Below are 15903 nucleotides of genomic sequence, written 5' to 3' on the forward strand. Positions count from 1 at the left end.
TCTACAGAAACTCTCTTAATAACTCCAGTGACAGGAAGCTGCATGATTTAACATGTGAACCATTTCTCCCTTCACGCTACACCTGCAATCCATCCTTTGAAGCATGCTTATCACGATATGCTGTCTCGTGGAAGGAAAGATCTTGTGTTATCAAGCTGTGCCTACAGTATTTTCAGTGCTGTTTTCTCTATGGGGCTCGTTGAACCATTCACCCCATTCGAGCATGTCAGGTATTATAGGACTGTGGAGGTTCTGAATGTGGCAGAAGCTCTAGTCTCATTTCCCCTTTAAGTTGACCTGATTGTTCAAGTAAGAATAACATCACATTTGTTGGTCTGAATGAGGTGGCAGGTATCCCAGTGTATGTTTTCATCGGTCACAGGGCACAGTGCAAAGCTTTGTGGTTTTGGAACGGGATGGGAAGTCCAGTGCTGGTTCAGACAAGGCCTGAAAATGATGAGATGGTTAATTTTAGTACCCCTATGAATGTTCATAACCTTTCATAAGCAACTCATAGTGTTATAAATACACCTGGACTACTCTGACCCACCCTCCTGTCTCCTGCCCCCCTCTACCCCCTTCTGTATGGCTCTCCCTTCCTGCTCTTCTCCTCCTCTCAATCAGTCCTTTACCCTGTTTAATTTTTTCGAGTTTCTACTTCTTTCTATGAATTCTGTGATATTCTTTGCATATTTAAACTTAGCTCATTCGTGTACTCTTGTGTTTTTACTCTTGTCACTGCGACTATGATCATTATTGTTGTCGTTGGCGTTGCTGTTGTCTTTGCTGTTACTATTGAAAAGAGCTTCTACCAAATGAAAAATTGAGATAATGAATATTTGTGTGTTCGGTGCACAATGCATCTCTATATAAGACCTCTTATAATCACAAGAGAAAGCAAACGAAGAGGTTGAGCTAACTTCGGAAATAACATATACTACATCTTTCTTGCTTACATTCTAGATTTGGAGCTTGCAAATAACATACATATATTATAGACCACATATGTAACCCTAAATGCATTAAGAGAGACTAAATGATGACTAAATGTATTATCTAACACCAGTAAAAGTACATTCATTATTCTCTGGAAACTCAGAGGTTGTTAGTAGAATTGAGTACATTTTATATACTGTATGAACAAGTACGCCTTAAACAGCTGATAAGTCATAAGTCAGAATTAATCAGATGTCAACCCTGAAAATGCTAGTTGAAATAGTCCACTTGTAGTTAGGCTTGGACTTTCTTTCAAATAATTAGAGTAGAAAAGTTAATTTATTTCCCTAATCCCTGGATATTCTACACTGGTGCTCCAAGTGAAGAGTCTGAATACATTTCACTGATAACGTTTCATAGGACATATTTTGCAACCCCTTAACTAAATGTTCTGTCAAATGAAGCACTTCTCTTTTCTTTTGTTCTATTTTTTAGATTTTGTGTTTGTTTTTATTTCTCTGTATGTTGTGTCACTGTGTATGTTGTGATCAAGCGATGAGTGGCAGTGAAACATGTCAATAATGATACATCTCGTCTCTTTTATTCTTGGTTTTTGTTTGTAATAAAATCAAGTTAAATGAAAACACAAATGCGTGGATACTTGAATAAGAACAGAACAATATTCAAATCAAAGTCCATAGATGGGTGATGTCAACCCTTGCAGCATCATCAGCCAAATGTATACATTCACTGACTCAGTGATCATGGGACTGCATTGAGATCATCATCCTGTCTCTGTATAGGTGTGTGGGTAACGGTGTGGGGTAGTACTGTGAGATGGTGACGCACATCAGTAGTGTCCTGTAGTCCTCCCTGCATTACACACTTACACACAGACCTTGGATACCCGCAGTGCCATGAATCACAGGTGACGACAATCAAATACATGGAGTGAGTCATGATGATTAAAGAGCTGCTGAACCTTGGTTAACTCATTCTATTCAGCAATACAGTGATGTGATCAAGGGAAACATGGTTTAGAATAGGGAAGTAAGAATTACACACATCATTTTGCAAACACACACAATTTCTCCTCAGTTCCCTTCAACTTTGCCATATTTGTTTGGCTTTGTTAGGGAAAGACCACTTTGTGCAAAATATGTTTTTTTAAGATGGCAGTAAACTTTGACATTTAAAAAACTGGGGTGTTTGCAAGAAGGGAGTGTTTTTCCTCAAAGATTTTCAGCTATTTGGGTTCAGATTCAGGAAGTGAGAGTTGGGAGCTGTGTCTGGTGTGTGTGTGTGTGTGTGTATTGAGAGGTCCTTCTGAAAGGGAAATATGAGGTGCAAAGGGGGGAGTGCGGTAGATACAAAGGGGAAGTGGAGAACGTTTCGGAAATCAAACAGGAAAAACTGTGTGTCTACATTGCAATACCACATTTTCCTTCGTGATCTCATGACGAAGAATTTGAGTTTGAGTTGTTTTGAGCTGAAAACCAGGATAACACGACATTTACTGTGGTAAAGTGCTGAAAAGAAACCAATGTGGTCCCACACAGACTAACAAGAGTAGGAGTATAAACAAGAGTAGGAGTGATAAACCACCTGCTAGAAATAATCTGTTAGTATAGTTTTCAAAAATATTTCTGAAAAATTGCATATTAGGGTTGTTATGGCATGTTGCTGGGAATGAATGAGTAATGGGTATTGTAATTAAAAAAATATAAAATTAATTTCATTCAACTATGCCATTTCTTCTCAAGATCTCTATTTTCACCTTTTGTACATCATTGTTCTGAAAATCATGTAACATACTGCAATGTGATACTACAGTAGTACTGAATACCTGTGTCTGAAACTGATATTACAGGCTATGTTAGTGTTCACTGGACAAAACAGGTTGAGATGCAGAGACTATACAATTATGTTGGTATGGAGGAGCATTATGAAGAAAAGGTGCTGTACATCCAAGTCCACTATTAGGCTGCTAAAACATACGTAAGGATTACAATTTAAGATTCAGGGCTTATGTAATGTACAAAGCATTCATAGCACTTCAGAAAATCGAGCTCATCTACCACAAGTAGTCTGCCATCTATCCTCAGGGATTCACCATGGGTCGGTTCTCTGGTCTCTTCTGGCCAAGTCCCATTTACTGAGAAGTCAGGTATCGCTGCTTATTCTGTTCTTTCCAACAGAGCACTCATCAACTGATCCAGGGATATACTCTAGAGAACATTCCAAAAACATTTTCCATGACAGAAGTAGGGCTTTTTGTCTAGTCTAGAAGTGCATGTAGTATCCATTTAAAGTCTTCCTCACAATGTCTGTCTTTAAAAAGAATACATATTGTATCTGTCACTAATACAATCCACTATTAATCCTGTAATTCATACGATGATCCAGATATTTCACAACAAAAACAAATCAGGCCATTAAGGCATCTCATTGATATAGGTTGTAGTAAGGCAAAATGCTTCCATTGAATGGTCCCCCCCTCGACTGTATCTCCATCACTCGCCAGCTCAGTTGACCTTGAAGAGGCTGAAGTAGTGTTTGCCTGCAGTGTGGAGGCCGTGAGCGGGGCCAGTGATGGCCTGGAGCTCTGCCCCCTTGTCAAGCCGCAGCAGGCCAGACACCTGGCAGGGTTGGATGTGGAACAGGTGGGGACCTGCAGCCGGGGTGGTCCCGTAGCCCTCCATGCACTGCAGCCTCTGCTGACGCTGGCTCTTCGTCACTGCTACATCCAGTTTCACGTACGGAGACTGGTTCTCATTGAACAACACCTGGCACGGATGGAGAGAAAGAGAGAGAGAGAGAAACAGAGAGAGAGAATATGGAAAGGTAAAGAGAGAGAGGGTGGTAGGGAAGAAGAGAGAAAATGGAAGGAGGAAAGAAGGGATGATGAAAGTGGCAGAGTAGGAAAAGGATTGCAAAGAGAGAGAAAGACAGCGAAAGAGATACAGTATAAGGAGCAGTCTGTTATTCAACAAGTGTTGCAACTGGAATCTCTTAGTCTTTGTTGTTTAAGGAGGCTGATGACTACAACTCCCAGACGCTCACCTGACAGTACAGGAAGTAGACTCCGGCTTTCTCCACTGTGAATGTGCCTGCCTCTGTGTTGTACCTCACAGCCTTGCTCATATTCAAAACCTCCTCTTTCCATCCCTTTATCACACCATCCAATCCCACTGCAAGACACACACACACACACACACACACACACACACACACACACAACTGTTACACACATATATAAACGGTCAAGTCAATATAATAACATGAGAGGAGCATTGAAAGCCAGCACAAAATCCAAAATTGTCAACGTCATCATCCATTTTCATAGGGCTCACCTTTCTCATACGTTTCTTTGGTTACTAGTGGAAAGAGAGAGGGAGAAGGACAATTAAGATTTTATAACTGCAATCTAATAGGGGGTGCATGATTGAAACCACTTAAACAGATGCTACATTATAACACAAGGAGAATCTGTCAACTCACTTACTCTCAAAATGAGAAGCCACTTTTTTTCCATTTCCAATCTTCCCTTTTCCAGTTCCCCCTTGCAAAGGGAAGGAAGAGAGAATACAAGTTAAAGTGACAGAGAAAAATTCAGAGGCTTTCTATCCAAGTGAAGATAATGTCATTGGTCACAGCTGTATCGCGGCAGCCATCGTGTATTAATTTGTGGTCGTTTAGCCTCCACCTTTTTTAATGGTTATAACAGATGGAGAAGGATTTCCTTTCTCGTGCTACAATATCTTTCCGTTTACTCTTGTTTTCAGTGAGTGAGTGTACTTTTCTGTTCTCCTTATTTCCAGTGCCAGCTGGTTCCAGTCAACTAAAAAATACTGAATATGAGTGAGAGAGAGAGAGAGAGAGAGAGAGAGAGAGAGAGAGAGAGAAGAGAGGTGGGGGGAGAGAGAAAGAGAGAGCGAGAGAGAGAGAGAAAGAGAGAGAGACAGAGACGAACGACAGAGAGGAGTTGTAAAGACAGTCAAGAGCAACAACCATGGCCACCGTTCAAATAAATACGATAAATAAAATACATCTCGAAAAAAATGGGGGAGGAAGAATGAGTGGCCCCGTTGTTCTCCTGTGGTTTGTTTTAGCTCCAGTATCTAGCCAAGAGGGAATGATTGCAGACCCTGATACTGCCACAATACTGTCTGTATATGCACTGTGAGATCAGATATGTTCCAGAATAGAGAAACACACACTGGGGGGCCTCAGTGGAAAATTGTGCCCCTGCTAAAATGACTAGCAGGTGGGTGACCCCATAGAGTGAAGATTTGCTATGGGTGAGCCTTCAGCCTTCAGAGCAGGAAAGGGGTATCATTTTGTTAAGGAGACTGTCAGTCAAAACTGAACTAAGATATCTCATAACCTACTAGGATTTCAGGGTTATGGTTAGGGTTTCAGAAAATGAATAATGTGGTTCATTAGGTATGTGCATCTTCATACTTGGACAGACAGAGCATACTTTGTGATGCATCTAGCTTCTGAACAGACACTTGTCCACTCTTGACAAACCTACTCTTTGTAAAAAAGTTACATTTGAACCCAGTTCACTGTTGGTCACAGGTTGCATAAATCACTAATGACGTGTGTACAGCCTATAATCCAATGACTAGTAATCAAAAATGACCCTACCACTTCACAACAAATCATAGCTGTGTTAGGCTTGTCAAGAATAAAATCACTTTTGGTCCCTAAAGCGTGCGATTTGTGCTAACTCCTCATGCCAGCGGGTTTTCTGGGTTCGAGTCTGTCCAGTGCAGACCTGTAATTTCTGAATCAGTCATCCAGCTGCCTACTGTTTCCTGTGTCAACTTTTAGCAGCGGGTGCCCACGTCCACGGGACCTAACCAGCCTGCCATGTGGGCCAAGATTCCCCTGTTTACGTTAAATGTTGCTCTAAAAGAACACACACACATACACTCTCAGTACCATCTCTCTTCACTCTTTGGCCCGCCAGCAACTCTCTTTTCTCGAGAATGAGTTGGACGATGGCCTTCCGCTGAGTATTCACCTGTGGCATGAGAAAGCGAGAGAGATAGAGATAGAAAGAAGGAGAGAAAGAGAGGGAATGATATTGTCAAATGAAGACAGTCAAGTTTATTGTGGCAAAGTTCATTATGGTGTTTTAATTGGCTTATGTAGCAAATTTACAGACAGAAGATTTCAACCAACCACATAAACAAACATTCCAGTATCTGGCTCCTGCTGCAATGTTAGGCTTATAATAGGTCAACCACTTCCTCCTAAACTGGTTGCAACACCTAATGCATGTTTTTAGTGCCTCACATTCCTGAAATTTCTTAACTCCCCTGCTGAGAGCAGAGAAGGAAAGAAATGTTGAATTCTGTCAAGCCAGCAAACTTTCTCCACCTTCAGCTGGGGCCTACTATACCTATATGCCAAAGGGGGCCTATTGTTTGAAATGGGGGGAGGGGGGGGGGGGTAGTTTTCAACATATGGCTACTGTGAAGTTAGAGACGTTAGGGTTAGTTTGATAGACTGAGCAATTGTGTTTGAGAGTTATACTGTATTTAGTGGGATCGACTGCCCATGTTGGCAAAGGACATAATCAAGCCGCTGGGACTGTCACACGTAATGCTCTATGTGTCAAATTATGTGTATAATAATGCATATGGTCTGCATCTCAGATTTATTTTGAATTATGAAACCAACTTTAAATCCAAGGCATGGTGCGTCCATTATTACAATGCCATTTGAAACCATTACGTAGAATTCCTTTGTCATGCATATTTGTTTCTGTCTGATAGCCTAATATACATGTTGCAAATCGCTTAACCACAATTAGACTAATGTTTTACGCAGCTCAATGCTTCAGTACAAAGTCAGTTGGCTATACTGTGCGCTCAAGCCAAGAAATCAAGGGTTTCCAGTAAATTGGGCTAAAATTGGAGCACAACTGGCAGTAGAGCGATTAAACTTGGCAGGAGACAGGACGCAAAATAAGCAATAACTCTCTGGCTTGAGCGCACTTATTGGTAAGCAATAAAACTGCAGACCATAGAACACCAGCCGAGAGGCGGCCGCTATTTGTGTACAATGTAACCACAGGGCTGTGGAGTGAGAGAGGGGAATGCGGCTTTGCATTTCTCCATAGTCCCCCACGAGGATTCCCGTTACCACAGACACAAAGTTGCATAACACACTTCGATCACTTCAAAGATTATAGTTATTGTTAAAATACAATAGCGGGTATATTCATGCATGCATTGAAAGTGCGCTGGTAAATAATTTACATAGAACGACTACTCACCTGCTCTAGTCGTTCTTGGAGAGTTTTAAAGGACTGGGACAGGTCCCGTGTTTGTCGCCAAGTCCACGCCGTAAACAGCGCGCTGCAGGCGGCGAGCGATAGCGCTACCACGGCCATAGATGCCCAGACAAATCGAAGTTTGCGCACTCTTCTCCTCTGCAGAATTCGATGCATGATCATGCACATTGCCCGGTTACCATCGCAGACTTACCGAAATTCGCATTTTCATTTAATTCCAACGACTCATGTTGCAGGACATTTCTATCCAAATGCACCTATTCTCTGCAGGCGCGCAAGTGTGGATATCAATAGCCTGATTTGTAAAACTTTAGTTCATATGCTAGGAGAAAGAATAGCATGGTTTTCAAGGTTATCGAGCTTGAATACAGCAACTAATTAGCTAATATGTTTGCCTATGACAATGCATTAAAGAGTTCCATTCTTTAGACTGTCGGGTTTGCAGGTCATATCCAAATGCGCAAAATTGAAAAATATGCAGGGTGCAAAGATGAGGCTTGCAACAACGATTGCATCCTTCTTCCACTTGATTCGTTGAGTCAACTTCCTTGTCTTTTGCTTTGTAGCTTGCTGGGGGTCATATCTGGAATAGACCACGTATTATCATGAACCCTCGCATCAGCCCTTTGGAAATTTTCATGTGGGACACGCAATTCTTCAGCTAGCGCACAATTTGCATGCACGCTAAAACAAAAAACAATGTGCAATAAAGCGTGAGACGCACTAAACTTGCTCCATGAAAACTTTTACTGAAAGATGGGACTGCACTCTCGATGTCGAAGGACTGACTAGTTCCAGACGTGGCCACAAGGTGGCACTGGTGTATAGGGTTAGATAAGGTGCTATCCGTAGGCAGCGCTTGACCTGCATCATTCATTTACAGCCTTCAATGATGTGTCAGGGCTAAACATTAATTGTTCCTAGGGCCACGGAAGTAGGGTGAGAGAACTGACATAATGTAAGCAGAGACATCGTGGTGGTTATTCTCACAAATATTGACAATACTTTATATGTAATAATATGTAAAATATGCCCTTAATAAGACACCTCTAAAGCAAGTATGCATTGCCCCTTTGAACAGCTGCAGTTGAGTCATGGGAATAAATGACACAGAACAAACAATTATAATGGCAGACCACTTTATTTGACAGTGTGCAATGCAGACAGTCAAGCTTTGTTTGATCAACCTGACATGATGTGTGATGGCCTTCACAAAAAATAACTTTCACACCGGGGTTTCAAAGTGCAACAAATTGAGTTACATTGTAGCAGGATGGCAATGTTGGTAGGAGTAAGTGAACTCTGTTCTAAATAATTTGCAACACTGTACCAGTGACATCACCTCAAATAACATTTCTATGTATAACAACGGCAACATTTGCATCTGACAGACAAAAAAACACAAAGTGATAACTTTATTAAGGAGTTACATATGTGTGTTGTTATCCACCAACCATAAAGGAATGTCAAATATTCCACAAAGAGTGTGACTGCACAAAACATCTGAAAACACACAAACAGCAGTTTTACAGACATACTTAACACTGAAATATAACAATGAAATGAACATCAACATTAGGTTTTCAGTCTGAGTTGTCTCATATCTATCTAGTCACACAGCAAGATTGATACCATGGAACTATCGGAACTAACAGGAACTATTATTACATCTGGCATCAAGCCCAATCCACAGAATCATTACTCTACAATTAACAGCTATGTAGGTAGTGATTTACATTGACAGAAACACTGTGTATTTTCAGTGGGCACAAACATACAATACCTGGTATGGTTGATCTATGATCTACTGTAGCAGTGTCACGATAAGAAATAGTTTTGCTTAGTTTATAGTGCAATTGTGATGTGTTGTTCATGGAAAATATGAGCTAATGTTATATGAACATTTGAATAACCATTCATTAATGTTATTGCTCACCATCTGATATCTATATATTTTTAAAGTTTTTGAAGTGAGTTGGACAGGTCTCTTTGGTTCCTGTTACCAGAATTCTCATAATACAAAAGGTGTCTTATCTAAGTCCAGGGAAGGTGCTATAGGTCACAACAGATAACAGAGTCCAAACACTATACGATAATTAATACCCCGTTCATGTAGAACCTCTTTGCACTGTGTTAGGCCTGTTCTAATATACTATAAAATCCATTCTTTCCCCATCCATGAATTAATCAGTGATCTGGCAATAACTGAATAGGTTTTAACTAGGTAATGTAACCCTCTCTTTCACCTATTCAATCAGATCAATGATTATGTCAAGGAAGGAAATGAAGGATGCACTTTCAATGTATTAGAACAGGGCCTTTGAGTGGTTCTCTATCCCTGCATGTGTGTAGGTTGACCTCTTTATTGCAAAGGTCAAGAAGTCATCCCAGCGGGGGGATTTTAGGGCTGTGCCAGGTGTTCCAGTGCTTCTCCCTCACAGCGCATGCAGTGGTAGCCCATGTCCGCAGTTACGTCCCAGCACCCCTGGCTGAGGTAGAAGTCCAGAGATGGTTTGTTCCAGTCCAGCACCGTAAAGTTGAGCTGAGTGCAGCCGGCGGCTAGGCCCAACTTGAGAAGAGGGCCGAGCCACAGCAACATGGAACAGGCAAAGAGAGGAAAGGAAATGCTTCAAGTATAGGTTATTTCATGCACACATCATTTGTATACATAACAAACATGTGTGTAACAGGCTGTCACACAATGAAAGTAAATGTGTCACAGACAACAAATCACATAGACTTAAGTGCACGCACAAACGCACACACTCACACCACATCATTACTAGTTACAATTAGTTAGTTAGTTCCTTTTTATATAACAAAGACATGGCCAAAAGCTTCACTCACCTGGGCCACCTTGCTCATCAGTGCCTTCCCAATTGCTTTACCTGGAACACCAAGAAATACAAATGGTAAATGACATATCAATGCCAATGGCAATTGGGTAGCTTTTTAAATATATTGTAGAGGACCAAAATAACATTTGGCAGTAGTTGTAATGCCAGTTTTTAACAAATGTTCAAGAGGTTTATGACAGGGTAATGGAACTACAAAGTCTCAATGTAGGTATTCTCTCTTCTCTAGTTTGATGAAACAGAAGTAGACAAGGAGCTTTCTGACCTCTGAACTCCGACATCACATATAAGTCCTCCATGTACACAGCCCGCCCTTTAATTGAGCTGTAGGTGTAGAAGTACAGGGCATACCCAACCTTGGCATGGCCTGCAAACAAACGGGAACTATGGTTAACGCCTAAGCCAGGACTCCATCATAGACACGGTGCAGAAACACACTCACAAGTTGCTCATTATGCTCACATACAATGCCCCCACACACACACATTTAAAACATACTCACAATGTGTGTGCATGACAGACAGACAGACAGACAGACACAGACAGAGACACACACACACACACACACACACACACACACACACACACACACACACACACGATCAGACTTGAGTTGCTGTTAAAGAAATTAACCAGGTGGACAGGCTGGTTCTGAATGTGGAAAATGAGATGTGTCATGGAAGGAAAATGGAGTCTGGGCAGCAGTTGGAAAGCACATTTTCCCATTCTGGTGGTCTCATAAAAAAGATGTCAGCCTCTTATGTAAACAGCGATAAATGAGAGTGGCAAACTCTGCAATGGGCGTGGTTAAGTAACAGTAAGAACTGATTAAGACACAGGTCCTGGTGATAGAGAACAACAGGGAAGGTTTCCCACTAGTTTTGGTATATACTCATTTGGTCAGCACACAGAAACTGTGAACAGGATTAGTTGTACTCTGACCCTCTTTGGTCCTGTGTTGTTCGGGTACCTCAGCGATGATACCATGGAAGAACGGGTTTTTGGAGAACCCATCCTGCTCCAGATCTGGACAGAGAAGTTGATAGACAGAACAGTTCATGAAGTCATACAAATGTGCAGTGATACACATTATGGCTTAAGTAAAGAGCAAGTCTTTGATATCAATAAAACAAAAACATAGCTGGAACTGCACCCTACCTCTCTGAGTAATTTTCACTTGGTCAGACACTTTCTCATATTCAGCCAATTCCTGGGGACACATATAGGGCCATAAAATGCACAATAATTATTAATATCAAACGGCATGACGGATTTAATAAATAACAACTATGATTAGGACTGGCACTATTGTAACAAACATCCAGTACCCTGGACACGTTTGACGAATCATCACCTCACTGAACAAACATCAGGAGGATACATTTGCCAGACGTAAAAAATAATATATTGTAACAGCAGTCAGCATAAAAGAATCATTCAATTTCTTATGACGACGACGTCTTAAAACTGACGCAATATGTCTATGCAAATATAATTTCTTGGCTGCTGTGTCATTCAATTGTCGTCAAATTCAAAACACCAAACACGCGGTAGGCTACAGTAACCTGACAGCTCACCAAGATCATCCGCGCGATGTCTTTGCAGTCTTCGACGGTTGCAGCACGAATACTAAAATCCATTTAATCACATATACAGCCGCGACGTAGAAAATGTTCACTCCAAACTATGATCCGGTAACTAGAAAGATGGGGAGATAAAGTAGGCTAAGAGGCTGTTAATAATAACTTATAGCGCCCTCAGTGCGCGAGGTGGTGACCGTGGGAAGTTCCCAACAAAGACCCTCCAAATCGTTGTCCAAATCACGTAGAGAGAGAAAAAAAAAGGATCTCAAAATCATATACATTTGTTATACAAAAATGTGGCATTTGTAATCAAAAGAAACATGTTGCCGACGTACCGTGATTTCCAATTTAAGTACGCCTCCTTTATGAAATAAAATGTGGTTCATGCACTTTGCACTTTGTGTGTGTGCGTGTTTATGAGATGATCATTAGGGCGATTTATAACTCTTGAATTTTACAAAAGTGGCAGGCACTCTTTAGATTATTTTTTTTGCAGTCTGTAATGACGCACAGATAACGGTGCCAGAAATAACCCGTAAAATGATCTCATAAATCTTAACCTATGGGAAATTCTGTCTGCTGAGACGTCCATTTTGCAACACTGAAACAAAAATAGTTTTTAGTGTATTGTCGCTCGTCTAGTCACCTATGACACAAAGCCCTATGAATTATGATTGTCATATCGCCATCTGCTTAAAAAGTATAGACTAACAGTCTTAAAGTCTAAAATAGGAAAGGGTTGACGCTTGGAGCTAAAAATACAAGAGTGAGATTGGTCACAGTCCAGGGCATTGACCAGGCTACAGGGTGGGGAGGAAATGGGTTGGAGGGCCGGGGGAGTGCTTATTTCGAAGCTGTCATTGCAGGATTTTGCCCTTAAAAATGGCGACTTGTGTCTAAAAACAGCACCCACGTTAAGCCTGGGAGGGGGTTTGGCTCTCTGGACTGACTACCGTTGTTTCTTTCATTCGTCGTAAGCAAATGGGAGCTTGCCACCCTTTTCATCAGGTTCCAGCCCTGGCGATGACGTGCGCGCGAGACAGTTCTGGTCTGTATAGACGCATTTCAGAACTAAAGCATTTAGAAATGGAAACATTGTAAAGAATACGGGTGTGAACAGTGAGTAAGTGAGAGAAAAGTGGCGCTTTCAGTGGAATACAAAGTTACTCATAACCAAGTTGGCGTAATAGGTCAGCTCCAGTTGGACGCAGAAAAACGAAACATAAAGGAAAATGTCTTGATATCTACAGTACGATATGACTAGAAAATATGTCTTCACAATTCCACAAAATCAGCAAACTGCCTTCCATTCAATATCGTTATTTCAAATGTAAATGTATAATACATGTATATTTGTTATGTTATATGTAAGGCCTATATAAAAATTTAATAAATTATTTAAAGTGCCCACACCATTAATTTCTCTGAGATTTCCTTTTTTTTTCATTATTATTATTTCTGAGTAGAGGCATCTCAATGGCTTCCTGAATGTCAAATTGGAGAAACAGTTTCACCCAAGTTAGTAGGTTGTATTATTTCTTTCAGATTTCCTTAATCTACTCAAGGCGTTATAGCCACTGTTCTGATTTGCACATTGTCAAGGTACACACGAGATCTAGGCACCACTGCTGTAGACTACTATCTACTACGTATTTCTCAAATAAAATAAACTATATTACGATAATATTGATTGCAATGTATGTAACCTATGTGTCAATTACATTCACAATTTTATTCCAAGCTCAGATATATTTTGTAATGGGTAGGAAATTCTATGTGCCCACTTGGGGGGGACTGGTGTTGTGATAGATGCACTCACAAATAATTTGGGAGCCCTTGGCCTGCACAGGAAGCTGCCTCCTTTTCCTGTTTAGTCTGTGATGTGATTGGTCTCTGAGCTAAAGAGAATTTTCATTGCAATTTAGTCATCACCATCATCACCAAATCTATGACATAACTAAAGCAAATCAAGGGGTGCACCATAAAATTAAATCTAAACAAAAAGTTCCTTCCCTCCCTCTCGGTCTCTCTCTCACCTTTTCACTGAATTGCAGGGTTCAATAACGATTTTCCTTTTTTAAATGATAACCATAATTACCTATTAATTACATATTACTTAAAACTTGGGTGTTCTGCTTAATATCTTGTGCAGGCCATATCAGGACAGAACCTGAGATACAATACTTTAAGTTGGCCTAGTATTGAGTAAAAATAAATAAGGTAGTACTGTACTAGTACTATGAGAGAAAGAAAATGGTGAGAAGTAAAGGAATTCCCCTGAAACCACTCATCAAAGGTTTGAATCTAGCCTATTCTTCTACACTCCTAACTTAACCTAACAGTTTATGAAAACATTCACAGCGTCTGATGACTGTTCTGGGAAGAAAGAGGAAATTAGTTCATCATGAGGCTGACGCAACCATGCCGCAAGATAGAGAGAAGAAAACCGCCGATACAGTCCCACTCATTCTACTCCACAGCTAGTCCAAACGCCATCTGTAAACCATATTAGGATATGTGCAGTCGTCGTGTGTCACTGCCGTACAAGTGCGATACATGGCCGAGCAGGCGGTTGTTTATTTAGCCCGTCTGCACCCCTACTCCTACAGGTTTAGTCGTGTGACACAGGAAGGTTGGGTCACTCTCTGTACTGGTCGCCGAACATTGTTTAAACAATAATCCATTGATTGCCCGTTTTCTTAACAATAATCCAGTGGTAAAGTAAATTATTTTTCCAAATCCAGTTAAATGAATAGGCTAATATGTCGTGTTATTGATTAGACTATAATTGATAGGTCTATTATAAACAGGTCGTCATTGTAAATAAGACCTGTATAAATAAAGGTGAAATACAATTGTAAAAAAAATAAACATATACAAATAAAAGGCTACTCCCAGGAATTACAACCATGTGCACCCATTGACAAAAGCCCGGGCCATCTCATACAGGCTTTTCCTACAACCGTGTATGTGGGTACACATCTTTCATTATACCCGGCAGCTGTTGATACATTTGTTTACAGATAACATAGACATGATTCTGAATGTGTTGCTATTGTAAACAAGACAAACAATTCGTTGAACTGGTGAAACAAATATGCTCCTTGGGAACGTGCACATTATCACTTCAGCTCCCTAATCCAGACAGTGCGCGGGATCTCACCTTTGTACTACAAGTAGGCTACTGTAGCCTTAACATTAGTCGTTTTTACAAATAATAAATAATTATTTAGGCTACTGAATGCAACATAACAACATATCTAATTGTTTCAGTCAGCAGTAAGAGTATCTGAGACAGCTGCAACATTACAACTTCAATGTGAAGTAATGACAAGACTGTCATTATTTATCAATAGCTGCCAGGTCCTCATTGAATTTTTAAAGCCACCAGCGTTTACAACAGGTCAACAATATACAACCCTGTGCGATATATCACTCCACACTGCTTCATAAAGTAGTGTTTAAGTACTACAGTAATTAAACAAAACATCAGAGGTCCCTCTCTATTCCCGTAAGTAAACATTTCAAAGGGCCTATCTGTGATACAGGCATGTGCTGTAGGTAGGGTAGGCCTAGGGTGCAAATAGCATAGCAACATCCTGAGGAAATTGTTCCTTCATGTTGTTCATGAATGTTCATTGAGCTTACAGTAAGACTCTTCAAAGGGGGACAGCTTGGCCATGGGCCAGAGACAGTGTGTGACTAAGTGGGTTTTGAGTGTGTATGAGCGAGATTGGGCACCATAACAAAGATAACAGTCTTTCACTGCTAAATGTGATATAACACTGTCTGGTGGTTATTGCCTAGTGTTGTTTTGGGGTATTTTGATTTTTGACCAATAATGGGAAAATAAGACAAAATAAATGTAATATTACTGTTTAAACCCTCTTTGTGGCAATTCCTCAAAAGCAAAGAAGAAATTCGTCAGGAATGATTAAGAATGCTAGGAATAGGCAGGTTCTTGTTATTCAGCAAAGCCTCATCTGCTTTGTAGTAAACATGCAGGCTGTATGGTGTGTTGTGAGCTACAAATCATAGTGGCCATTCATGTTTTAATCCCAAGCCTTTATCCAATTTCCCTTTTTTTGTAACTAATTTGCAAAAAACATAATGGCGGAGGTTTTGAGGGGACTTTACCACTTTGATTAGGTAGGCCTATTAAAAGTATACTCCTGTTGGAAGAAGACTTTCTAGAAAACATATGGAGGTGGGCCGGAGT

At 40.6% G+C, this 15903-nt stretch overlaps 2 protein-coding genes across 2 annotated transcripts; both read right to left on the reverse strand.

Moving 5' to 3' along the window:
- Window positions 1-2542: 2542 nt before the first annotated feature.
- Window positions 2543-7785, reverse strand: tnfsf12 (TNF superfamily member 12). The gene is made up of 6 exons (XM_083682553.1): window positions 7229-7785; window positions 5887-5968; window positions 4442-4498; window positions 4290-4313; window positions 4000-4127; window positions 2543-3722 (listed from the first exon to the last, which is right to left on the reverse strand). Exons 1-6 carry the CDS (start codon window positions 7412-7414, stop codon window positions 3462-3464), a joined length of 738 nt encoding a protein of 245 aa, XP_083538679.1. The 5' UTR covers window positions 7415-7785; the 3' UTR covers window positions 2543-3461.
- Window positions 7786-8374: 589 nt separating this feature from the next.
- sat2a.1 (spermidine/spermine N1-acetyltransferase family member 2a, tandem duplicate 1) lies at window positions 8375-11809 on the reverse strand. Its single transcript, XM_083673053.1, has 6 exons — window positions 11679-11809; window positions 11260-11311; window positions 11044-11127; window positions 10367-10468; window positions 10094-10134; window positions 8375-9815 (listed from the first exon to the last, which is right to left on the reverse strand). Exons 1-6 carry the CDS (start codon window positions 11739-11741, stop codon window positions 9648-9650), a joined length of 510 nt encoding a protein of 169 aa, XP_083529179.1. The 5' UTR covers window positions 11742-11809; the 3' UTR covers window positions 8375-9647.
- Between the last annotated feature and the right edge of the window lie 4094 nt (window positions 11810-15903).

Source organism: Argentina silus, assembly GCF_951799395.1.
Source record: "Argentina silus genome assembly, chromosome: 1".
NCBI lineage: Eukaryota > Metazoa > Chordata > Actinopteri > Argentiniformes > Argentinidae > Argentina > Argentina silus.